Source organism: Macaca thibetana, chromosome 8, assembly GCF_024542745.1.
Source record: "Macaca thibetana thibetana isolate TM-01 chromosome 8, ASM2454274v1, whole genome shotgun sequence".
Classification (NCBI taxonomy): Eukaryota; Metazoa; Chordata; class Mammalia; order Primates; family Cercopithecidae; genus Macaca; species Macaca thibetana.
Window position 1 is genome coordinate 71,283,222 of NC_065585.1, and position 27,048 is coordinate 71,310,269.

Sequence of the window (27,048 nt, forward strand, 5' to 3'; positions counted from 1 at the left end):
AGTCCTACATAGTGTTTCAGGGTTCCTTATTGTGTACTCTTTTATTACAATGGCAAAATGTTTCAAAATCATTCAGCTTTTTAAAAAAACTTACTATGCAAAAGACACTCTTGAAATGCTGTGCATTTGAACTGAAGTGAAAGAATTTGTTTCATGTTGTACTTTGCATTATTCTACGTTTTCACATCTTTAATATGCTTTTCTATGCTAATTAGATATAAGTGGTTTCTTTGTTTAAACTAGTCATTAAAAATTAGGTTGAAAATGAAAGTGGATTATTTTAGTAAATCATCCCTTCTAGATGGATGTCATTTCAGTTTGCTATTCTTTGCCTCTTCTGTGAGCATCAGCCACTGAAACAGTGTTGTTTGTGAAACCTTCCGAGTATAGTATAACAAACTAGGTTTTTTTCCTCACATAAATAATATAAAGAAACAGTTGGTGTTTTAGTTAAACTATAATTAGTTTATTATCCAAAATCAAGGAGTGTTTTATGGAGGGGCATTTCATTATTGTATTATAATCATGCCGTTTCCAGCAAGATGAGACTGTCCAGTTAAATTAAAATTTTCCTTTTCAAATATAATTCATGGTTATTACATTTCAACTGATATGCCTCCTTTTGTGGAGTTCAATATGATAATAGCAGGTTTTTGTAGCCACAGGCTTCTTTTAATTATTTATTTTTTAACAATATGACTTTAGTTTAGATTACATTGGGATGGGGCTGGTGGAAGTCAAGGGTGGTGGCTGGTCTCCCTGAGAATCTGAGAATCAACCTTTCTCCTATTTATTCTTATCTCTCCTATACCTCATGTTTTCCAATCGGTATAGTTATCATCAAGGTGGCTATTTGCAGCAGCTTTTTTTTTTTTTAGAATAAGGTATTCATTTTTGTTAAGAGATCAATACAAGTACAACTTCGTAAATTTCTCTTAGGATAATATGGAGAAAGAAATAATGCATGTACATACACACCCACACTTAGGAATATAGTTGTCTCTTGGTATCTACAGGAAGGATTGGTTCTAGGACCCCCAAAGATACCAAAGTTCATGGACGGTCAAGTCCCTTATATAAAATGTTGTAGTATTTACATATAAACTACACACATCCTCCCTTATACTTTAAATCATGTCTAGATGCCTTATAATACCTAATATAATGTAAATGCTATATAAATAATTGTTATACTGTATTGCTTTTTTGTGTTATTTTTAAATTCTTTTTTAATATTTTTGATATTTGGATGCATAGCCCATGGATATGGAGGGCCCAACTGTGTGTTTTCCCTCATTTTAAATTTGTCATTGAAACATAACTTACTGTGTTGCCTCTGAGACCAAATGTTCATGTAGGCTATTAAACAAATGTATAAAAGCGTAAGAAATTACTTACACTACAATGAGCAAAACACATTTCTGGATTTGGTCAGCAGATGCTGCTCTGATTTGCCATTAAAATCTTAAAAATTCTTAGAAAGCTCTCTTAAATTTGACCTCTACTACCTTCCAAGGACCCTGGAGAGATCTAAGTATGTGTTAGAAGTCTCCTGAAGGCTTGGTCTTCCTTTAGTGACATTAACACTCAGGTTTGTTCTTCCAGTGGGCAGCCCCAGTTTATGCAAAGCGACCTGTTTTATCTGGAATCTTTAGACTTTGATACGCAGGCCAAAGTCCAAGGGATATGCAAACATAACACACACCTGAACTTCCATAAAAACCAGCAGAATTGTAGATCAACTCATTTTACTGAAATTTTAAACCCTGTAAAAAAAAAAAAAATACTACGTTTGAAGAAGGAAATCCTGGTGCATATAAAAACCACAATGAGTAACAGTAATACAGGTAAGAATCAAGCAGGCCTTGAGCAAAACAGTCCATTATTACTGCATAAACTATTCGGGTCTAACCACCCACCCTATATCGCTGTGATACTCATTTGGAGACTTTATGCACCAGTGCATACGTAGTAAGACACACAAGATACTTAAACAAAATATAAGTAATATACAAACACAGTAAGAGCTGTTCCAACCAAAGAAACTTTAATATAGATCTGAAATGAGCCATCATGGTGCAGAAAAAGATGATTATCATTTTGTGTCCTTCCCAAGTAGAACTGATAACCTTTTCTGTTTGTATCAGAAGAGATTTCAACTCAACATGAAAATTCTACTACTTGGAATTATTTGAAAAATCAAGTATTTGAAGGAAGAAATTATTTTTCATATAAAGATGTATTACATTTCCTTTTGCTAGAAAAGATTGGCAATGATGTGATTTTTCATTTAATGACATATAATTAATTATAGTACTCTTCAGGTGGATGGCAGCTATATACCTATACTCATTCCAAGTCATGTTGAAGTGACTCCAGCATTTCCCTTTCTCCAGAATCCAGCTATATCTAAGGAGATTTTTTATTTTCCCACAAATGACAGTGGCTGAAATTTCATATGTATTGTTCTTTTCTCACCCAAGGCAACTCTTAAGAAAGAACAGTATGTGGAATGCTGCATGTAAAAGATTTTATATACTCAAAAAAATTGCTCTGACATAATAGGGGCCTGCATTTAGGGGATATATGGATAAACTAGGGAGGAAACTGACAGTTATTGATGGACTCACATATCAGATAGTGAAGTAGGCATTACATATATTATTTCAGAATACCTGGTATGTTTTTGCCTACAAATCTTTATTTTATTTTGAAAAAAGCTATTGTGTAATGTTTGAAGACTAGTCCCTGTAAGTAGGACTAATGTGTGGTGGTGGCCCATAGTCTTCTGGATATTGGTTTGTTTTTGTCATAGATTTCATTAATAAATTTATTTCTGCCCTCAACTATATATACAACTGAGTAAGCCATTTAAGAATTCTGACTCCTTGACTGGGCATGGTGGCTCATGCCTGTAATCCCAGTACTTTGGGAGGCCAAGGCAGGCAGATCACTTGAGGTCAGGAGTTTGAGACCAACCTGGCCAACATGGTGAAACTCTGTCTCTACCAAAAAAAAAAAAAAACTAGCCAGGCATGGTGGCAGGTGCCTGTAATTCGAGCCACTGGGAGACTGAGGCAGGAGAAGTGCTTGAACCAGGGAGGTGGAGGTGCAAAGCCAAGACCCCGCCACTGCACTCCAGCCGGGATGACAGAGCAAGACCCTGTTTCAAAAAAATAAATAGGGCTGGGTGTGGTGGCCTACACCTGTAATCCCAGCACTTTGGGAGGCCAAGGCGGGCGGATCACGAGGTCAGGAGATCGAAACCATCCTGGCTAACACAGTGAAACCCCGTCTCTACTAAAAATACAAAAAATTAGCCAAGCGTGATGGCAGGTACCTGTAGTCCCAGCTACTTGGGAGGCTGAGGCAGCAGAATGGCGTGAACCTGGGAAGCGGAGCTTGCAGTGAGCCAAGATCGCACCACTGCACTCCAGCCTGGGCGGCAGTGCGAGACTCCATCTCAAAAAAAATATATAATATTAATAATAATAAATAAAAATTAAAAGAATTCTGACTCCTTTGAGATGGAAGGGACTTTAGATTTTATTCTAATATAAAATTTTATATGTAAACACATTTGGGAGTACATACGTAAAATATCATATTAGTAATGTAGTTTACTTGTTTTTACTTGATTTTAAACCCTGACAGATTTTAGGTTCTAGAAACTTCTGCCATCTTAACATAGTCACATCAAAAAGCAGATATAACTATCAGAGAAAACAGATATTTGAAAAACTTTCAAATTTTTTTTTATCTGTAGCATTATCTCTTTTTTTAAAAAAAGCATAAGAAAAGAACAGGCCGGATGAGGTGGCTCACACCTGTAGTACAACCTGGGCAACAGACAGAGCAAGACTGTGTCCCAAAATAAAGTCTAGAATCAAGTCCTAAAATGGAACATTTGAACCATTGCTGGAAAACAGTGCTAGGTTTACAGTTTGAAAAACTCTTACTAAGGGAAAGATAGGTGGTAGATAGTATATTGTGAAGAGGTTTTCATAATTTCAGCATGTATATGAAGAATTAGATGGATATGAAGTTAATCTGCCCATGGAATGCCATCCCATTGAACACTGGAATTGATTCAGCTGAAGCACAGGACATGGAACATTTGTTTACTCACTAAGGGCCTACAAATGCTGGGTAGCATGCTAAACATTGGACATGGGGAGTTATGGTCAAGTTGGAGACTGATAGGCAAATAAAATCAATATGCGGAAGAAGATAACCCACGGCCACAAATTAATCCTGTCTCCTGGGATCAGTGCTCAAACATTACACAATGGTCTGATAAAAATAATTAAATGTTTGTAGCATGGTGCAAGAAATTATGTATGTAATGCCTACCCCACATAATAAATGACATAGTAAGTATAACCTGATAACTGTTAACTCGAAGTGTGGTTAGTGATATCAAGAATTGTGAGTGGAGATGAACAGTTCTGACTGAAGGAATTAGGGAAGAGTTCATAGCAGAGGGAATATTTAAAATATGTTTTAAAGAATACTTCAAATTTTAAGGTGGATAAGAAAAGGAATTATAGGCAGAAGCATCAAAGCACTGAAGACATAAAAGGGCATGGTGTTTTAGAAAATAATTTAAAGTGGAAGCGGCTAGTGAGGAGGCTGAAAAAAATGTGTGTGTATTGTTGGGAGTTCGAACTTTTTTAGCCATTAGACAAATACCACTGACTTATCTTTAAAAGAGATTTCACATGATTGGTTTACAGAAAGATAATTCTGTCAGCAGTGTAAAAGATGAACTAGACAAGAAAGAGACAGACTTGATAATAGACCAATTAGACTGGTTTTTAATGAATCCAGGAAAGAAACAGTAAAGATTGAGTTAAGACAAAGCTGTTGGGCGTGGAGGAGTGGATCTAGGGTATAGTTGTCTAAGGCTCAATTGAGAAAATTAAATGATCTCTTGTGCTGACTTCAGAGAGGATGCTTTCACTAGCCTGATTAGGGTGGAAGCTAGATTTACATAAGTTGAAAACTAAGTAGAGACCATTTCAGGAGTAAGTGAGATAGTTTGAGTGTGAGATGTTTTAGGGAAAGTTTTATTTTTAGTATGGATGAGATGAGTAAACTTAGAGGAACTTAACATGTTCCATTTTAAACGTGGAATTTGAGTTGCTTGTGGGATATTCACATGGATTTGTCCAGTAGGCAGTTGAAATCAGTCCGGTGATCAGTAAGAGAACATAGTACACACAGATTTGAGAGTCGTCAGTGTATAGATATAACTGAAGCCACAGAAACAGATAATATTGCTCAGGGAGAATGGATAAAGGCCTACAAGAGATTCCAGATGCATACTAACATGTAAGGGATTAATTTATTCATGAATTCAACCAGTATATATTGAGCACCTGCTGTGGACCAGGTATGCAACTTGGCACTGAGTATATAGCATGAAATTGATAGCCAGGGTTTCTGCTCTCAGTGAGCTCATCAGAGTGGTAGTGTGGAAGAGGGAAGGGTTTGGTATAGGTGCAAGGGCAGATAAACACATCTGAACACGTACAATAAATTCAAATGGTGTTAAGCTCCTAATGTAACAGTTGCTTGGAAATTAGTTAATTGTGAGGTTAATTATGATTATGCAAAATATGAACCATGACTTAGTGTCTTCAGTTGTGTCAGAGATAACTACAGTTAAGTGTTTTAATCAACCTTATTGATGTATAATTTACATGTGATAAAACACACCCATATTGTACAGTTTGATGAGTTTTGAAAAATGTATACAGTCACCAAAATATATACTACCACCATAATCAAGATGGGACTCTTTATTGCAAAAGATTTGCCTCCGCCTCTTTGCCGCCAATTTTCCTCACCTCCAGACAACCACATAATCCTTTATGGCACTAAAAATTAGTTTTGCCTTTTCACTGATTTCATATAGGTAGAATTATATAGTATTCACAGTTTTGTGTCTGGCATCTTTCACTCAGTATATTTTGAAATTCGTGCATGTTCCATGTTGCTAAGAATTAGTTTATTATATGTATATATACCACAGATTGTTTCAGTTTACCTGTTGATGGACATTTGGATTGTTTTCACTTTGGGGCCATTATGAATAAAGCTGTTTATGAACATTCATTTACAAGATTTTGTGCAGACATGTTTCCAGTTCTCTTGGGAAAATACCTTAGAGTGAATTGCTGGATCACATGGTAAGTGTACATACAATGTTATAAGAAACTTTCAGATTCTGTTTTAATGTGTTACATACATTACATTCCTACCAGCAATGTATGAGGGTTGTACACATTAATATGGTCAGTCTTATTTTATTGAGAGTATAATGGTGTCTCATTGATATTTTAGTTTCTATTTCACTGATGACAAATGATATGAGCTTCATTTCATGTGCTTATTGGTCATTTGTATATCTTTGCCAGGTGTCCACATCTTTTACTCAGTTTCTAATTGGGATTTCCCCCCATAATTATTGATTTACAAGAGTTCTTTATATCCCGGCCATAAGTCATTTGCATTACAAATATTATCTCCCTCCCTATGACTTGTCTTTTTGTTATCTTAATGTGATCCTTTGAAAAACAGAGGTTTTTCAATTTCAATGAAGTAAAATTTTCAATTTTCTCCCCTAAGGTTTATGCCTTGTTGGTCTCATCTGAGGAATCTTTTGACTACCCCTAAGATCACAAATATTTTTTATCTTAACTTTTCTTACGGACATTTAATGCTTTTAGCTTTTATGTTTAATGCTAAGACCCACTTAAAGTTAATTTTTAATGTATGGTATGGGGTAAGAGTTGAAATTTATTTTTTTTCTCATAGGACAGCCAGTTGTTACAGGACCATGTATGTCATGTGTTGTGTTTTGTCTAGGCTTAAGCAAGGAATCTCTCCTCTTAATACTTAAAAGCATTAAGATACTTTGTATATCTTTGTTTTTCACCAATTTGATTATGGTACATGTAGGAGTGTTTTTAATCTAGTTTGGGATTCATTTAGCTTCTTAGAACTGTAAAATAATGGTGTGTTTTTTATTAACCATTTTTGGAATGTTTTGGACCACTATTTTTTCCAAAAAAGTTTTCTGCCTTTTCTCCTTTCCTTTTAAAACTCCAGTTGCACATATGTTAAATCTCCTGTTATTTTCCCACAGGCCTCAAAGGCTCCATTTATTTTTCTTTAGTCTTTTGGATTATTGTGAAAAATTTCACAACAAATCTGACATTTCCATTCAGTTGTTTTTTATAGTTCCTGTTCTCTGTTGAGATTCCATATTTGTATAGATACTGAGATTATATTTTCCTTTAATTCTTTGAACATCTGTATCATACCTGCTTTGAAGTTTTTTGTCAACTAAATCCAACAGCTGGACCCGTTAGGAGTCAATTTCTGATGACTGCCTTATTCATGAGTGTGGTTTACCTTTCTCCCGATTTTTGCATATCTTTAGTTTCTGTTTGAAAAATGGACATTGTGGATAACGTGTTGCAACTCTGGATCATCATTTCTTCCCCAGATTAATACTTTTATTTTGGTTTTGGTTTTTGGTTAAGTTGCTTAGGCTAAAACTGCAAGCCTTATCTTCCCCATGGTGGTATCCCTCAGCCAATATACTCTACTCAGTATTTCTACCTTATAACTGCAGCATTTTCTCTTGTGGTCTCCTCTGTGCCTGCATCATATAGTGAAAGCTAATTTTTTGGTCTGAGTTTATGCTCATATTTTGGGGCCCACTTTCTTTGCCTTTTTTACGTTCTGGCATTTCCTCCTCTAAATTTCTAGCTGACCTGCCAGCCACACAGCCACTGATATTACAGGCCTATAAAGCTTTAGCATTCAATCATTTGAGCTGCATTCACATTAGGGACTGCACTCTTTTCAAAAAGTAGCAGACTTTCAAATCTCAACCAGTTCTCACTGGTTTCTGCCTACTTTTACATTGGGCCTTCCAAGATCTCCCTTGTGCATGTGAAGTTTAGCAGTCAGCTGGAATTGGGGTAAAAGATTCAGATTTAAAGTTGTGCCACTTCTGCAGCTTTCTCCTAGGATTTCTTCCCAAAATATCTAGTTCATTTGCCAACCCTAAACTCTTTCTCTGCGTCCCCCAGCGGGTAAGACTACAGTTTTCCACCAGTAGAACTATAAGAAGCACAAGATGAAAACAAAACCAAAAAGTCATAAACTCATAATTCTTACTGCATACATTTTGATCTTTCAAGGGAAATCTCTGCCCTGGTATCTGCCTGATTTTGGTAACATTCTAGTGTCTTCAAATATTTTTTTATTTTGTCTACACTTTGATATCTGCAAAATACTTTGTCTTGTGAATTCATTCTTCTGTTGTCAGAAGCTGGAATTCTACCAATTCTTTTAAAATATTCATTGAATTGACTAATTAATTACTAACTGGTAAACTTGACATCTGTTCAAATAAAATAATTCAAAATATGGGAAAATCTCTAAATATAAGATATTCATTACATAATTGATTATATAAAAACACATTGGATTGAACAAAAGAAATTTATTCTCTCACAGTTGTGGCGGCCAGAAGTCTGAAATCAAAGTGTCGGCAGGGTTGGTTCCTTCTAGAGGCTCTAAGGAAGAATCTGTTCTGTGCCTCTTCTCTAGCTTTTTGTGGCTGCTGGCAATTCTTGGTTTTCCTTGGCTTGTAGATTCATCATTCCAGTTTCTGCCTCCATCTTCACATGGCCTTCTTCTTTGCTGTCTCTTATAAAGGGACTTGTTATTAGATTTGGAGTCTACCCGAAATTCAGAATGATCTATTCCCAGATCTTTAATTACATCTGTAAATACTTTATTTTCAAAAAAGGTCACATTCAAAGGTACTAGGGCTACGCACTTGGACATATCTTTTAGGGTACACTGTTCATCTCACTGTATATCTTTTTTCCTTTATATATTTATTATTTTAATAAAATTTGGGGAAATTTTGGCCATTTTTTCCCCCCAAATGATTTGTCTCCTTTTTTCTCTTTTTCCTTCTGGAACTTCATTTACATGCATTTTAGATATTGTCCCACAGATTCCTTGAGGCGTTATTCATTTTTTTCCTCTTAGTTTCAGATTGTACAATTTTTTTTCTTCCTTTTTTTTTTTTCGGTGGAGTCTCACTCTGTCGCCCAGGGCTAGAGTGCGGTGGTGCAATCTCAGCCCACTGCAACCTCTGCCTCCCAGGTTCAAGCAATTATCCTGCCTCAGCCTCCTGAGTAGCTGGGACCACAGGCACTCACCATAACGCCTGGCTAATTTTTGTATCTTTAGTAGAGATGGAGTTTCACCATATTGGTCAGGCTGGTCTCAAACTCCTCACCTCAAGAGATCCGCCTGCCTTGGCCTCCCAAAGTGCTGGCATTAGAAGCATGAGCCACCACACCTGGCCCAGATTGTACAATTTCTAATGACCTATAAGTTCAGTTGACTCCTATCTCCTTAATCCAGTAAATTTTTTTTTTTACTTTGTGTAATTATATTTTTCATTTCTGGAATTTCTATATGGTCCTTTTCATTAGTTTCTGTTTCTCTGCAGAGATTTTCTATCCATTCATTCATTGCAGATATATTTTCCTATACATGCTCAAATATAGTTAGCATAGGTGCATTAAACACCATTTTTTATCCCCCCAGTTTCAACATCAGAGATGTATTGAGTTTGGTGTCTATTGATTGTCTTTTCTGCTGAGTATAAATCACCTTTTTCTGTTTATTCTATGTCAAGTAATGTTGGATTGCATCCTGACATTTGTGAATGATACATTATAGAGACTTTGGATTCTGTTTCCAGTCCTCTGAATAGTTTTGAGTTTTATTTTCCGAAGCACTTAATCTCGCTGGACTCAAATCCAAACTTTTTTCTTCTTGGACTTTCTTTTCCCTTAGTTTCTGGGGCAGTAGTCTCTCCTGACTCTCCATCAAATTCTGTGTCAAATGCTGCACAGAAAAACCTAATAGAGTTGGTATTTATGTGGTTACTGTTCCCTATTAGGGTGGCTTTAGTGCAAACTTTTTGCAGTGAAGTGAATGATAGAGGAGAAGGTTGAGGTAGTGGTAGAAATGCTTTCCTAGAGTAAAAATAGGACTATCTAAAAAAGGATCTGTCATAGGTAGTGGTATTTGCTACCAATTTGGATTTGTAGTTTAAGCACCAACTTATTTCTTCTTATCTTTTGCAAATCAAGTAGCTTGTATTGATGTTTCTTGGTTTAAGTTTCTTGGTCCCCATTACGGTGATTCTCATGCATAGGCCTATGTTGTTATTTTTTTTCCTCTAAAACTCTGACTTAAGGAGAAAGCTTTTACTCCTCTTTTTCATGAAGCTTTCAATATTACAAGTTTCCAGGCCTTTATACTAGAAATGTTTTCTGCACCCTTTTTTCCTCTCCATATCAGAGGTAGACAGTACTACATTGCCCCACTGACTTTGTTTTTCTAATTAAGAGAAAATTTAGTACCCCCAGATTCCCTTCTTTCATTGTTTGAAGACTCTTTAAATATAAAATTCTGGTATGTAAAGAAAAACTTAAGTTTATTATCTATTCTTAATAGGCTCTTGGCTACCTTCAAGTCTCCTTAATTCATAGCACTAATGATTTTATTTCATATTGTAAATGGCCCTTAAAAAGGGATTTTAAACTTTCAGAAAAGTAAAAAAGTAGTACTGACTTTATTGTTATGGGTTATATTACCATAGTATAATTATCACTACCTGGAAATTTAAAACGATATAATACTCTTAACTAATGTACAGATTTTATTCAAATTTTGCCAGTTTTTCTACTAATGTCCTTTTTCTGGTCCAGAATCCAGTCTAGGATCCACATTGCATTTAGTCGTCAAGTCTCTCAAGTCTCTTCCAATCAAGTATCAGTTCTTCAGTCTTTCATAATCTTAACCCTTTTGAAGAAAATCGATTACCTATTTTGTAAAATGTTCTTGAATTTGAGTTTTCCTGATGTTTTCAAATGATTAGATTGAGGTTGTGCATTTTTGGTGAGACTATCTCAGAAGCTATACTGTGCCTATCTCGTGCTCTTTATGTGACTCTTTATAATGTGTTTCCTCTACATGCTTTTAGAACCACATTAGACAGTGCTAATTATATTTGCTTCAAATGTCAAATATAATTTAGAAACCTCAAAAAGAGAAGGGAAGCCTGTTGTGTTTACCAATATTTATACTCTTTTTCGTGTTTATTCTTCCTGCTTTTATAATTTCCTTTCTGTTTCATTAACTTAATTTTAGCCATTGTTTCAGGGTAGGTATGCTGGTGACAGACTATTTCCTTGTATTTGAGAATGTTTTGGGTTTTCCTTTCTTCCTCAAGGATATTTTTTCTGGATATAAAAGTCTGGGCTGACAGTTCTTTCAGCACTTGGAAAACGTTATGCCTGTTCCTTCTGGCATCCGTGGTTTCTGTTGAGAAACTACTGTCATTCTTTTACTTCTGTAGGTCAGGAGTTGTTTCTCTCTCTCTTCTTTCAAGATTTTTCTTAGCCTTTAATTTTCAGAAGCTTGATTGTGTGTTGATTTGTTTGTTTTTATCCTGTTGGGGCTTACCCAGCTTCTTAAAGGTGTAGGTTTATCTTTTACCGAAACTGGGTAATTTTTAAGCCATTATTTTTTTGAATTTTTTTCAGTCCCACTTATCTCTTCTCCTTCTGGGACCCTGATGACACAAGTTATTAGATTGTTATGATCTCACAGACCCTTGAAGCACTATTTGTTTTTTTCTCAGTCTGTTTTTCTCTGTTTTTCCGATTGGGGAGCTTATATTTTTCTATCTTCAAGTTCAGTGATACTTTCTTCTGTTCTTTCCATTTTGCTATGAAGCCCATCTACTAAGTTACCCTGTATTTCTTTCGTGAGACTATTTTTAAAAATCTGTTTCAAAAGTGTGTGTGTAATTGCTTATTGAAACATTTTTATGATGGCTACTTTAAAATACTTGTCAGATAAGTCTATCATCTGTGACATCTTGTTGGCATCTGAGGATTGCCTTTTCTCATTCAAGTTGAGATTATTCTGGTTCTTGGTATAAGGGTGATTTTCTACTGAATTTTGGACATTTTGAGTACTATGCTCCTAACATTTCTGTTTCAGTAAGCCGCCTCTGACATTGTACCAGTTAGGGAATAGGGGTGCTGCCTTTTTTCTGGAAGTTCACATTTTCCACCTAGCCTCTGTTGACATCTTCTTGGGAGGAGGCATATTGTTATAGCTGGGTGGTGGTAAAAGTCCTGACCTTCCACCATGCCTGTACTGACACCGCCCTGGCAAGGAGGAGTAGGACGCCCCATCATCACCAGGTACAGGTGACTGTCCAGGGATCCAAACAGGGATGAAAATTCTGACTCCCCATTTGGCCTTCTCTGTCACAAGTTTAGCAAGGAAATTGGGTCACCTCATTACAGTCTGGTGAGGGGGAAAGTGTAGACTTCCAAATTGCCTTTTGCTGTTAGGGATGGAGGTGGATCTGCCATTTTTTCCGTGGTGTTTGCCTGGAGTAGGGCAGTTATTGCCTAAAAGATTTATATCTTGTTATATTATTATTTTTCTGGTCCTTTGGTTAGAAAGAGCAGACTTTCTTAGGACTGTTTTTTCCTGCCTATACCCATTGGCATTCTTAAGTTGCTGGCTTTTCTAGTACCCAGCCCAGGATATGTAAAGCAAAAAGAAAACTCAGGAATTCACCACTGTATTATTCCTTGGGTCCCAAAGACCTTAGTCAGTCTTCCACCTTCTCTCCACATTTCACAATCCCCTTATGTTAATTTTATGTATAAGGTCCAGAGCTTTTTGTAGTTAAGCAGGAAAAATAAGGAAAAGTTAATCTATTTCATCTTGTCTGGATGTGGAAATCATAAATGGTCTGTCATAAATGTAACTGTATTTTCAATTCAAATATATATCATACATTTTGAAAATCTGTAATTCCTGAGTAGAAAGCACCATGTTAAAATATTTTTGTAAAAAAAATTAAATGCCATTATGAATTAAGCCAGTATATAATAAGATTTGTAAGGTCTTGTGTTTGATATCTATTTTTTGAAGTGATATTCAATACAACAGAATTCTAATACATTAGAAATAGTAGAGTTTGCCCCATAGAGAAAAGAGTTTGTATTGGTTTGATGGTATACTGACTACCTGTGTAACCATGATTTTCCTTTAATGTTGAAAAGAATTTTTCTTATTAAAAGGTTAATTCTTTACAAAGCCCTTTACCATTTAATGTGGCTTCTTTTACATACGTAAATGAATGTATATGGATATGTCAAAACATGAGTGCACACTGCCAGAGAGGGAAGTTCCTTTTCTGGTAGACATGAAACTGTTAAAAAATCACTTAGTGTTTTCTTTTGATGGAAATGTAAAACTAAAATAATTGTTTGTATATGTGTGTGTAAGTGTAATTTATGTTCTAATTAGCTGTCTCCCTAGACCTTCACTGGCATAGTTAATGGAAGCTAAAAAGCAAAGAGCAGGCCGGGTGCGGTGGCTCACGCCTGTAATCCCAGCACTTTGGGAGGCCGAGGCAGGCAGATCACGAGGTCAGGAGATTGAGACCATCCTGGCTAACACAGTGAAACCCCATCTCTACTAAAAATACAAAAAAATTAGCTGGGCGTGCACCTGTAGTCCCAGCTACTCGGGAGGCTGAGGCAGGAGAATGGCATGAACCCGGGAGGCTGTGCTTGCAGTGAGCCGAGATTGCCCCACTGTGCTCCAGCCTGGGCAACAGAGCCAGACTCCATCTCAAAAAAAAAAAAAAAAAAAAAAAAGCAAAAAGCAAATGTTTAGGATTTTTGTCATGTACATGCTTGTCACTTACTTAAGAATGTTATTATCCCCCTAAACAATGCTGACATCACATCTGTTGCATTTGTTAGATAATTTTTATCCATGGCTTACACAAAAAAATAAATTTTTATACTTTACTGCCAGATTTTGATTATCAAATATAAGCATGTAATTTTCAAAGCTTAGCTAAAACATAGGATTTTTAAAAGAGTTAAAAGATAATTCCAAGTTGTGTCTCAGTCTGTGTAATATGATTTCATTCATTTATTTATCCTTGTCCTTTTAGAGGCATTAATGTGACAAGCATGTTGCATTTAGAGTGAAACAGATTATGCATCAACTAAAACACTGGTACACGACCAGGCATGTTAAATGTATGTTCACATTTTTGTTACAAAGAAGTGGATATGGTGTTTGTTAGTTATGGAAAGGATTGGGAAAAAAACTGAAGAGACAGTAACAGATATTATTCTCATTAGTATTACTCTCAATAATTATATATCTTATCATTTATGTTATTACATTATGAGTGGATGTGTTATAATAAGACTATGATATTTATTAATGCTAATCATGAGCTAGCTACAGTTCTATATACTTTTCGTGGATAAATTAATTTTGTTTACTTATACATTAATTAGTTATAAATAGAACTAATATAATGTAGATTTATACTGTTGACTATAGTTAAATAAATACAATAATTTACATGTCATCAAGTGATCTAAAAAAGTAGTAAAGAACGTTTTGAAACCAACTTAATCTACTTATTTAGTTCAATATTTATGAAAGAAAGCTGCTTTGCGCCTTGCTAAGAACATGCTATTTTGTCTTAATAAAGATTTAGGTCCTTTGTACAACTGGGGTGCAGACACTGCAAGAATCAAGCATATTTTGAGTCTCCTAAGATTTAGTGTTAAACTGTCACTCTTCAGCTCTTTGCTGCCTGTACTCTTCTGTACAAGGCCTCTGTGCAGTACCTACAGTGGAATTGCTACCTACTGCTGTGAAGTCAACTCCACAGTTAATGAATCTGAGGTGTACTCATCAAATATATGTTTTCTTAACACAGTGATTGTGCTGTGTATCACATACCTTAATGATCTAACAAGGAACTTTCTTTAAACATAGGTCTTTTTTATACCCTCCTCATTTTTGTTCCATAGGGGGTGGCCATTAAAAACATCTGACAGATAAGCAGTTAACCCAGTTCCCTGCTGAGATTAGTAAAATATTTAGTAGTCATGCAACATCAAGAACTTTTAGCTCTGCAGGAAATAGTTTGACTCAACTTCTTTTCAGAGCTGGTGGTAGGAAATTTAAATTTTTATTTGGATGGTCCCTCATATTTTCAAAACAGCATGAAAAAATTTCACACACCTAGCATTTTATGTAATTTAAAACCATTCATTCATTCATTCATTCATTCATTCATTCAAATAGAAACAGGGTCTCCTCTCTCTCTGTTGCCCACACTGGTCTCAAACTCCTGGCCTCAAACAATTCTCGTACCTTGACCTCGTAAAGTGCTGAGATTACAGGTGTGAACCACAGTGCCTTGTCTGTTTTCTTAAATTCTATGAATATTTGAAGTGATTCTATGAATACTTCCTGATTTTCTCTTCAGAAAAAAGGAAGTCTTTAGACTGGCAAAGTCAATATCAGAATCCTAAAGTATAATATCTCATCTGGGTTTAGAAGAGTACATATCAAACTAGGAAATGTATACCATCTCAAGTATAGTGTCTCATCTGGGTTTATGAGATTACAAATCAAACTAGGCAACTTATCTTAAAAATTATAGATTTGCAAATTTCAAAGAAAGCCATCTTATTTAATTGATATATTGAAATTTACAACTCACCTTTCAGTGGAATAGTTTTTGTAAATTCATGAGAAAGAAACAAAGTATCAATTTATAGTAGTTGATGGTGTTATAAATCCAGAAGAAGCTCTACATCATTATAAAAATCAAGATTGCTTGCTCACATTTTAGAGTACCAAAGGCAGCAAAACGATATAATTTATAAATAATAAATCTTAAACTGTTGATAAACCAAACTCTGAAGTATTTTTAAAGAGGTCTATTCTAAGCCAATGAGTGACCATAGCCCAAGGAACAGTCTCAAGAGGTCCTGAGAAGGTGTGCCCTAGGCATTGTAGTTACATTTTAGGGAGACAGGAATTGTAGGTAAAATCAAATCAATACATGGAAGGTGCATATTGGTTCATCCTAAGGAGGCAGAATATCTTGAAGCTGTGGAAGGGGCTGGGTGGGGAGTGAAGGAGTTGGGTGGCTTACAGGTCATAGGTAGATTCAAAGATTTTCTGATTGGCAATTGGTTGAAAGTGTTAAGCTTTGTCTAAAGACTCAAAGTCAGTTTAGAAATAAATGCTTAAGATAAAAGGAATGGTTGTGGAGGTCAAGGTTCTTGTTATGTAGATGAAGCCTCATAGGTAACAGCCTTCAGAGAGAATAGATGGTAAATGTCTCTTTTCAGACCTTAAAGTTGTCAGACTCTCATTTTTTAAATGTTTTATATTTTTGAGACGGGGTCTCGCTCTGTCACCCAGGCTGGAGTACGGTGGTGCAGTTATGGATCACTGCAGCCTCAAACTCCTGGGCACACCACCCCTGGCTAATTCTTTTTGTAGAGATGGGGTCTCCCTGTGTTGCCCAGGTTGGTCTGAAACTCCTGGGCTCAAGGGATCCTCCTCTGTTGGCCTTCGAAAGCACCGGGATTACAGGTGTGAGCCACCGTGCTCAGCCCAGACTCTCATTTCATCTCTTAGACCCAGGAAAGACCTAAAAAGGGGGGGGCTTGGCCACATTAATGGAGTTTCTCTACAGGCGCAAGTTCCTCCCACAAGAGACTGCTTTGCAGGGCCATTTCAAGGTATGTCATATAAATATATATTGGGGTAAAATATTTTAATTTCCTTCAGGGCCTGCTATCTGTCATATGATGCTATACCAGAGTCAGGTTGGAACTTAGAACCATATTGCCACAAATAACATGTTTCATCAGTCTTATGATCTCTATTTCAATGTTAATGTTGGTTAGTTATGCCTAAAATGACTGCGATATCCAACCTCCCTTTCTGTCATGGCTGGGAATTCAGTTTTTCACGTTTCTCTGAGGTCCCCTTGACTCAGAGGGGGTCTATTAAGTTGGTTGCCGGGGCCTTAGGATTTTATTATTGGTTTAAAAAACACAGGGTGATGACTCTTTTGTAATTTTCTATAATTACCTTTATTCACTTTTCATAAAAATCAAGGTCCTATGACATTGTGCATTGGAATTTTTAGGGCCACGTTTGTAGAAATGCACTGCTTTGTTCTAGCAGAAAGAGTTTACCCAGTCAGTTCTGAAGATTTGTGTGTTACAGACACAATGAATGGAATTTTGTTGCCCTAATTATTTTAATATAGTGTTCTAAGATTCCTAGTTCCTGCAAATGCTTTGAATCATAAGAGGCATTTTTAGACTTAGAAGAGTGAATTTCAAAATGTCATTCACATATTTTTTTAAATTCACAGTTTCATGAACACTGATATTTTTATTTCCAGGAAGAAAATATATACCTGAAGAAAGGCATATTTAACTTGTCTTTATGAGTCATTGGTTGAGTATGTAAAATATGACTCTTTCTTAAGGCCTTTTATCAGCATATTATTACGTTTAATTTGAAATTGGGTCTTCAAGCAAGAGTTTCATGTTTTTTCCTACATATTTTTATCTGGTTTACTGAGCAGTCTCAATGCAGTAGGGATGTAACACAGAATGATTTTCTATTTCTCCAGTCACCCCCTTCCTCTGTGCCCTGCCACATCTCCCATTCATGTTCCTTTGTGATATCTTTGGCAAATTCCATAGTTTTCTGGCTAGCTTTTAGTTTTTAAAAATCGAATGCATCAGTGTCAAACTCCAAGTTCATATCCTTCCATTGCAAGCCATTCATTTTGGCTCCAGAGACTTAGAGGAGGGAGAGTGTACATTGATCTCTTTCACTCCTCCTGTCACTCCAGCATCTGTATTTGTGGTTGGTGGGGTGGGAGCTTAACCTGGCTCGGAGACATCTTCCTGCACACTTTACCTCTATTACTGCTCTGGAGGATTGGAGGGTGACTAGGGTAGAGGAAGCTGCTACTCATCCTGGTTTCATCCACTCCTGGTGGCCTCCATTGTGCTTTTCCATGTACATCATGTCCATGTCTTTTGAGTCAGTGGCCTCCTCTGGCCCTGGGGTAAAGCCACGTTTCCTTTGGGCTTTACCAGTGGTCTGTGCTCTGCCCCTCTGTTGGTGAGTGTTACTTTGGCTGGCCTGAGTAGCCCCTTGGCTTCTGCTGGGATTCTCTCCTGCTGTTCAAGGTCCATGGGGGTAGGAAGTGATCATATCTTCCTTTATCTTTTTGTTTTTTCAGGTACACTACCTACCTAGGACTCCTTCAGTAAGCTCTCAGATACCTCCAAGCCCAATTTCTATATTTTCATATGCTTCTAAACTGCCAGGGACATACAGCAAACTCAGTCAAATTTTCTATTCAAAAGGGGCCTACAGTTTTGGTTCTCAGCAAGCCTCCCACCAGGGAGTGAAATATCAGCCTCCCCTTCTTGCAGGTATTCCCACTCTATCAGCTATTCTCTTAGAGCTACCCACTCGCTGGAAATACTGTATTTCTCATCAGGCTGACAATCCAGATGATTCCTTCCTGATGCACACCCCCCCCCATCCTTTGTTCCTTTGTGTGTTCTTTGTGATTGGATCAGTTGTACTGACTTTTACAAGGGGGGTTGGGGAAAAGCCTAGCCCTAAATATTGGCAGCTCTCTAGAGCTTCTTTTGGTTTTGACCATGGGTCTTGGTGTCAATTCTGGGCCAATAGGAAAAAATCTCACTGAGATTAGGTTATTTTGTGAGTGATAAAAAGCCCAGTGGCTTAAACAATACAGCAGTTATTTTTTTTGTCACTTAAAGGTCCATAAGCTTGCAGGCTACAGCTGGCATGATGGTTCTGTTCCATGAAGTCCTCATGGACCCAGGTCCCTTCCAATTCACTACTCTCATCTAGGTTTTGGCCTTTGTCCTCATGGTCAAGATGATAATACCTATACTCCAAACAGCAGGTTGGCAAAACGGATAAAAAAGAGCAAAAGGCACGCACTTGAAACCTCTTTTAAAAGTTTTCAGGAAGCTGCCGCGTAATTCCTTCTTTTACAGTCTACTTAGTTATATCGCCAGTTGCAAGGGAACCTGGAAACTATGGTCTTTATTCTTTGCTTCCAAGTGCCTGGCTAAGAATTACTGTGGAAGAATTTTGGAGGACAACTAGCAATCTCTGTCACATCATTGGGTGCTGTGACATCTTTGGAGCTGTGTGCTAACTTGCACCTTTACATTTATCTTTCATATATGAGTTATATATGTAAACACACTCATATTGAATGTCTGTAGGACACAGTGTTTTATTAGGTACTTGCAGGCTTCACAGTGAATTGTATACAGTTGGGAGAAAAGTTATATCTCTCAATAATGGTATCTGAGTCACTGATGGAAATGAAGTTTAAAGTTTATTTTTTTGACTGCGATTGTCCTATTTTTGTCCTTTCTAATTTTCATTTCTCTAGGAGAAAGAATAGAGCTGCAGTAAGTCAGCTGACATAGAAGTGTGTTTACTGTCACTGTATATTTAGGAGATTGTCATGTCTTTCATACAGACTTTCAGTTGGTGTCGAAGGGGTACTTATATTTTATTAAATTTTAAAAGAGCATGTTTTATAATAGCACTATATCAGACATAATAGTTTAACCGTACCATAAATGATTGTGAACTGTTGCTATTATAGTGTCAGCATTTATTGGCTTTTACATAAACCTGTTACGTGATAAGTTTCATTTTTCCCCTTCATACCTAGTTGCTGCATAGTAAACAACACTTCCACATTCTTGAACTCGTATACATCGACTGAGCTTTTAATTTGCTCAGGAAGTGTAAGATGGTGAATTAGAACGGTTGTCAAACCTTTTTCCCCAAGGTTAACTTGGTAAAAATATTTTTTATAACAAAATCTTTATAGTACTTTGGGAATAAGGCTTTTATGTTGACTTGATTTGAGCTCTAAACTACTTTTATAGATTCCCAGGAGGAAGTTTCCCTACCTCCAGGAAAAATGATGGCCGTTCTTAACAGCCCTAGTGGTTTAAAAAACTTGAATTATTAAGCCATTAGACTGGGCTCATATTGTAATTTTCAGTCAGATCCATATTATACATGATAAAATAAACGTAGGCCATATTCTGCAATAAAAATATATGGACATTATGCAGCAATTAGAATAAAACGCAAGACAAGGAAATAACTCAGGTATAGAATAAAAACCAAGACAAGGAACTAACTCAGGTATGTGTTTTAATTTTCTTCCTCACAAATTCAAGATTTTCACTTAAGCCTTTATCCTAAATCTATACACATTTAACAAATTGAGCAAGTTATAGCTAATAAAACCAATTTTCTCTCTAATAAATAGGAACCCCATTTTATTCTATAGGCATATTTTCATTAATTTTATTACAAAAGCGATGCTCTTTTTACTTTATTAGCTTACAATTTTAAAAACCTGGAAGTTTTTGACAGATAAATGGAAGGATGGAAATTTTCTTAATGGGAAGATGGACTCAAACTCTTCCCCCTTCCCCATGTACCCTACCTCTGATGTGGAGTGTCTTACATGTGGCTTTAATAAAGGTTAGTTGTATTTAACTAAATGAAAGATAATATTGTGATCACTTTATTTTGGTCTGCACATTACAAATCATTTCAGTTTAATTCAATTTGATTGTAATGTCACAATTTCAAACAGAACATGATATACTGATATATATTCAACAGTGGTTTTGTAGGGACTATACTGTAGAAATAGAAGAGTGTCAATACCAATTATGTGGCAGTCATATACGCATGCAGTCAAAGAGGAGAGAAAATTCAGGTTGACAAAGTTACATTAGAATCAGATGAACTTTGACTTCAGCTTATGCTTGAGCCCTTTGTGGATCATGTATTATAAAAAGCTGGACTTGAAAGATAGGTGTAGCATTTAGTTGTGAATTTTTCTACTAGCTATAATGTAAAAGCACTTTGCATAGCATTTCCTAAACTCCCTTAAATCCTCAAAAAGACTTAAGATGGGATTAATAGATTCAATTCAAATCCTAGATATTAGAGGGGTTCAGTAAGGTTTTAGATATTTAAAGTGTGTTCTGTGTAAATTACTTGAATTTTCCTGAAATCTAGACCCTTTGCAAAAGGACCTATTGCATCTTGTCCCTTCTGAAAATGGTGTTCAGTGGATTGCGTGTGTTCTGTTATAGGTTCACTACTGTGATAGACAAAGTGGCAAAGAGTGTGTGACCTGTCTGACATTAGCCCCTGTGCAGATGACTTTCCATGCTATTGGAAGCTCCATTGAAGCCAGCCATGATCAGGTATAATATGCCACTGCCATTTTGCTGTGTTATGGCCCAGCTTGGAAATGGAAGGCCATCAAAATGGAAGCTATGTGCACACACGCAGCTTTGCTTTCCTTAATACGTTATCCGGTAGCATCGTCTGCTAGACTTGAAAAATCAAAATTGATTGTGTTGGGAAATTGATATCATAGGAGATTTAAATTATTTTAGACTTCTTGTTTGCAGTTCATTATTATTTTAAATATAGAACTATTTTATAAGAAAGAAATAGTTGCCCCACAGGTTATTTTTATCTTTAATAGTTATATATGAGAGGAAGGGTCAACAAAACAATATAGATAACAGTGGAGTCTCACTATAATACACTCATTTGGTTCTGTTAAAAAGAGTGTTGTATTATAGAATTACAGAATGTACAGTGATACGTCACTTAATGACAAGGATATGTTGTGAGAAATGCATCATGGGGTGATTTTGTTATTGTGCAAGCATCACAGAATGGACTTACACAAACCTAAATACTAGAGCCTACCACATACCTAGGCTATGTGGTAGAGCCTCCTGCTCCCAGGCTACAAACGTGTACAGCTTGTTACTGTGTTGAATACCATAGGTAATTGTAATGCAATGGTATCTGTGTATTTAAACATAGAAAGGGTACAGTAAAAATATGGTATTGTAACCTTCTGAGAGCACAATTATATTTGTGGTCTGTTATTGACCAAAACATCATCATGCAGCACATGACTGCACATAGAACAACTGTGTAAACTTTCAGAGCCATCAACGTAGTCCCATAACTTGGGATATTATTGAAATGAAGTTCCAGTGTTGTTTTTACTTTTGAAGGTTTATTTCTGAAATAAAGCTAAAAATCTGAAAAGTGTATTGTTTCTTGATAAACAAAGTCCTTTTATTGTTTAGATAGCAGCTTGAGAATACATCCTGTTTACAGAAGAATACATATTTTTCGTTAAAATAATCACTTTAGACTAAACTAATGTTCTAAATCATAGGATTTCTGGCTTGGAGTCAGAGTAAATAGACATACATAGTTTGCTGTATGACTAACCAGTTATGCTTTCTAAATTAACCATTCATGTACAGAACAACTATAATCCAGCTTTATATCCATTTTTCAGTAAATTTGAGGACTTACTAATAGTCTTACCTAACTAATCTTCTTTTCTTCTATCTCAGTAGTACCTCTTTCTTGGAAAGAATAAATAGGCTATCTTCTCAGACTCATGATTTATCATTGTCCAACTCAAACAAGATCTTGGAAAACATTCTTAAGGACACACCTTTCTAGTTCACAATGTCTCTGACATTGTTTGTTTCCAGTCATTATTCATTCGTTGGTGGGGAAGTATTGTGATATTTAGGGAAGATCAAATAATTGATGGTCAGAAAATCAGAGTTTTAGGAATGAACCATAGTCTAGGTTTGCTGCAGCTACCTGGATGGATTCTGTTACTTCCTTGCAACTGTTTCCTGGTTATGTTAAATGAAGGAGTTGGGTTAGATGACTTACAAGATCCATTCCAGTGCTGTTATGATTCTATAGCTGATCTTCCTGGTCCAGGTTGAATGAGCCCAACCAAAAATAAACAATTGTAGCATATTAATGTGGAAAGCAGCTTAGAGACCACTCCAGTGCCTCTGAGGGTTTTACTTTGACATACGCCCTAGCTGTAGAAGAGAGTGCAGTAGGAACCTGAGGGGCATGGCCTAAATTAGCTTACAGCAGAGTATTACATTCCCTTGTATAAACTATAAATTGTAAGCTAGGTGCTAAGGATACATGAGGAGAATGTCAGACATGGTTCTTGCTCTCAGTCTAGCAACTTCACTTTTGTAAATACTGGGCGAGTACAGTGTAACTAACTTTATATCTATCTATGTATCCACTCATGGTAGAGGCAAATGTCAAAAGCAGCATGGGATACCTGTCTTGGAAAGGATTCTTCTAAGACTGAGCAAAGAAATGAAAGAGCGCATCAGTAACCCACACCTCTGAAAAGAGCAACCCACTGTTCACACAGGTGGCATGTTGCTGTAACACTGGAGTGAGAGTGCAGACTGGGATCAAATGCAGTTTTGCCTTGAACTAGCTCTGAAACCTTGTTTCTTCACCTCTTGGGGATTTGGCTTCTTCATATGTAAGATAATGAGGCTAATTCGGGCTTGTGCCAAGTGCCTATGCCAAGGTACTCAAAGTTCAGGGCTACTGTTCACCCATATGACACCTTTACAAATTAGAAAAATAGTACCTCTTCCTCAAGGCATTTTACTGCCATCTGACAGAAATATTTGTAATAAATCACAATAACTGCAGTATGAATGCACCCCATTGAGGTGTGCAGTGTACACCTGCACGATTGTACATAGACTCACTACATCTAACTGAATGTCAGTTGCACTCAGTGATAAGACATTTTTATATTAAAGCAAATACAACTATTTTATAGATGACAAATTTGCATGAAATTTTAAGATAGAAACTTTCAGGAAATGTGTTGATGATGGTCAAATTGGTAGATGAATAAATGACTGAAATAAATGACTGACAGGAATAATCATCCTGTACATCAAACACTATTGTAGTGGCCTAGGAGGTGGAAAGTAGGTGGTGTGATCACTGCTCCTCTCTTGTTCTTGGATAATTGGGCTCCCTGGAGAAAGTAGACACAAACCCCCACTTCATACCCTCTGGCTTTTCTGCATTATGTTGCCATTACCCTCTCCCCAACCTGAGGGTCTGTCTAAGGAAAACGTACTCCTTCACCATAGCAGCATCAGCTTGATCTCATAAGGTGGAAAACTTGGACCACTAAATGCTTTTTCACCCATTAATTTGTAAATGCTAGTAAACAGGGAAACATTTTAAAGCAAGAAAAATCATAATCATTTTTTTAAAAGTTTCTAATCATAATCCATTTGGCCCAATGCAGTTGACCAAACAGATTTGGTATTCTGAGAAAAAAAGTATATGTGAAATTTGGAAGTGGTCCTTCTTAGGAAACTCAGGTTGTTCTTACCTGTGTGGAAAACGAAGACAAGAAATGGAAGAACTCTCTATACTTGAACCTTTATAGCTTATCTTCTTGTTTTTTAAAAATGTAACTCTAGGAACTTAGCGAAGTGGAAATTGAATATATTACCTTGTGCATTCATTTGCTGTATTAAAGGGTAACAGGACAGAGACTATTAAGTGAAATTTCTCTATCAGAAGTTGATATGGATATGCAAAATGATCAGGGGAAAGATTCAATACCATCTATATGCTGATGATGTCCAAATTTATAGAACACTTTGTTCCCTGACTCCCCCTACCATGCGTGCTCCTACCTCTTCTGTCCTTTCCTCTGTCCCAGTGAATGTTACCATCATTACCTTGTTGCTCAGACCATCCTTGGAGCTTTCCTTGAACCCCTAGTCCCCCTCACATGCTACATATTGTCCCAGTATCTCTTCCTCTAAATTATGTCTCTGACCTGACCGCTTCTCACCACCTCCAATTTTACCATTCTAGCTTAAGTCACTATCATTTTTAACCCCGATGACTGCAGTAGCCTCTAAACTAGCCTCATTTTTTCTACCTTTGTTCTACTGTGGTCTCTCTTTCACATATTATTTTGAGACAGAGTCTTGCTCTGTCACCCAGGCTGGAGTGCAGTGGCACAATCACAACTTATTGTAGCCTCCATCTCCTGGGCTCAGGCAATCCTCCCACCTCAGCCTCCCAAAGTGCTGGGATTATAGGCGTGAAAAATTAATCTGATTACATTACTCAACTACACAAAACCTTCCAATGGCTTCCCATCACACCTCCTATCAAATGCAAACAATTTTGCTATGACACACGAACTCCTATATGATTTGGCCCCCTCCACTTCTCTAACTTCAATTCCTACCACTTTCCTGTTCATCAGTTCTGTCCCAGTCTCCCTGGCCTTGTTGTCAGTTACATGATGGTTGGTGAAAGAAACCACGCGAAAGGCTACGTACTATAGATTCCATTTATATGACCTTCTGGAAAAGTCAAAACTATAGAGATAGAAAACAGATGAGTGGTTGCAGGGGCTAGGGATATGGAGGGGGATTAACTACAAAGTATCATGAGGGAATTTTGGGAGGTGATGGAAATGTGTTACATCTTGATTGTGGTGGTAGAAACATGACAGTATGCATTTGTCAAACTCACAGAAACTACACTCTCAAAAGGGTAAATTTTACTGTATATAGATAATACTTGATTAAACCTAATGTTTAAAAAAGAAACCAGCCAGATTCATTGCTTTATCACCTACTCATGCAGTCTTGAGTCCGAGGAAATGTGAAGGATGCCATCCTTTTGCCTCTGCTGTGCTCTCTTGGTGTGTTGGCTCCACCTTGGAATGCACTAAATTTAACCCATAGCCTGGTTTAGAGCTTCTCCAAATGCCAGTGATTAGTTAAGGCCTGCTTCAGACTTTTTTTTTTTTGAGATTAAGTGTCGCTTTGTCGCCCAGGCTGGAGTGCAGTGACGTGGTCTTGGCTCACTGCAACCTCCGCTTCCTGGGTTCAAGTGATTCTCCTGCCTCAGCCTGCTGAGTAGCTGGGATTACAGGCGCATGCCACCACACCCGGCAAATTTTTGTATTTTTAGTAGAGAAGGGGTTTCGCCATGTTGGGCAGGCTGGTCTCGGACTCCTGACCTCATGATCCACCCACCTCGGCTCCGCAAAGTGCTGGGATTACAGGCGTGAGCCACCACACCCAGCCCAGACTTCTTAAAAAGTAATTATCAGTCTTCAAAAAGTGGTCTAAGCCCACTCCTGTCTGACTTTAGGGAAGACGTCTGTAGAGTTTCCTGTCCTGGAACCCTGAATTCTCATCCAGACAGTGGGCAGTCGTTCAGGCTGGGTTTGCCTGGAGGTCCCCGTGGTGTCTTGAAGAGAATGTTTTGACATTTGTTTACCTTATTCACAACAAATATGATATTAGAAATTCACACTCAAATTAGTTTAATTGTCCAGAATAAAAACATAGCTTAAATTTTCAGATACAGATTTCTCAGCAAACATGAGCTAACTGAACAGCTGTATGTAGGAATACTCCTTTAGACACTAGCGCATACAAAGGTCACTGATTTACAGTCTTAGTCCTTGCTGAGCCAATTGTCTTATGAAATTTCGAACTTGTCATTTATTTTTTAAGATCGAGCTGGTACTTTGGGAGGCCGAGGCGGGCGGATCACAAGGTCAGGAGATCGAGAGCACGGTGAAACCCCGTCTCTACAAAAAATACAAAAAATCCCAGCTACTTGGGAGGCTGAGGCAGGAGAATGGCAGGAACCCGGGAGGCGGAGCTTGCAGTGAGCCGAGATCGCGCCACTGCACTCCAGCCGGGGGACAGAGCGAGACTCTGTCTCAAAAAAAAAAAAAAAAAAAAAAAAAGATTGAGCTGGTGAGGGTTTTGCTTAATATTTTTCAGTATATCCTATTTGGAGGTTGGTTGTATTGGTTAGTGTATGTTATTAAAAGCAACATTCTTAGTAATAGTTCAGGAGGGTTTTGTAGTCTCCTAGCTTGATGTAACTCACCAAATATTATTCTTGACTCTGTCATGGCACCCTTTCTACATGTTTCCTCATCACTTTTGGATGTTACTATCTTTTCCTGTCTCCTATAATTACATTAGTCACCTTCTAGTTACAGCCCCAAAGTCATAAACTTCCTTCCCTGTCGTTGTTTTCTTTTTATTCATCTTCATT

The 27,048-nt window shown here is 37.0% G+C and overlaps 1 protein-coding gene across 11 annotated transcripts in view; it reads left to right on the plus strand.

Annotated features, from left to right (window-relative positions):
• Positions 1–27,048, plus strand: part of STAU2 (staufen double-stranded RNA binding protein 2) — a 332,823-nt gene that overhangs the window by 204,823 nt on the left and 100,952 nt on the right. For 9 of the 11 annotated variants that reach the window (XM_050802287.1, XM_050802289.1, XM_050802291.1 and 6 more), the window contains one exon: positions 21,192–21,305. The exons of the other annotated variants lie outside the window; for them this stretch is intronic. In XM_050802287.1, the coding sequence (XP_050658244.1) occupies positions 21,192–21,305 (114 nt within the window). The remainder of the gene's footprint in view (positions 1–21,191; positions 21,306–27,048) is intronic. 11 annotated transcript variants of the gene reach the window in all.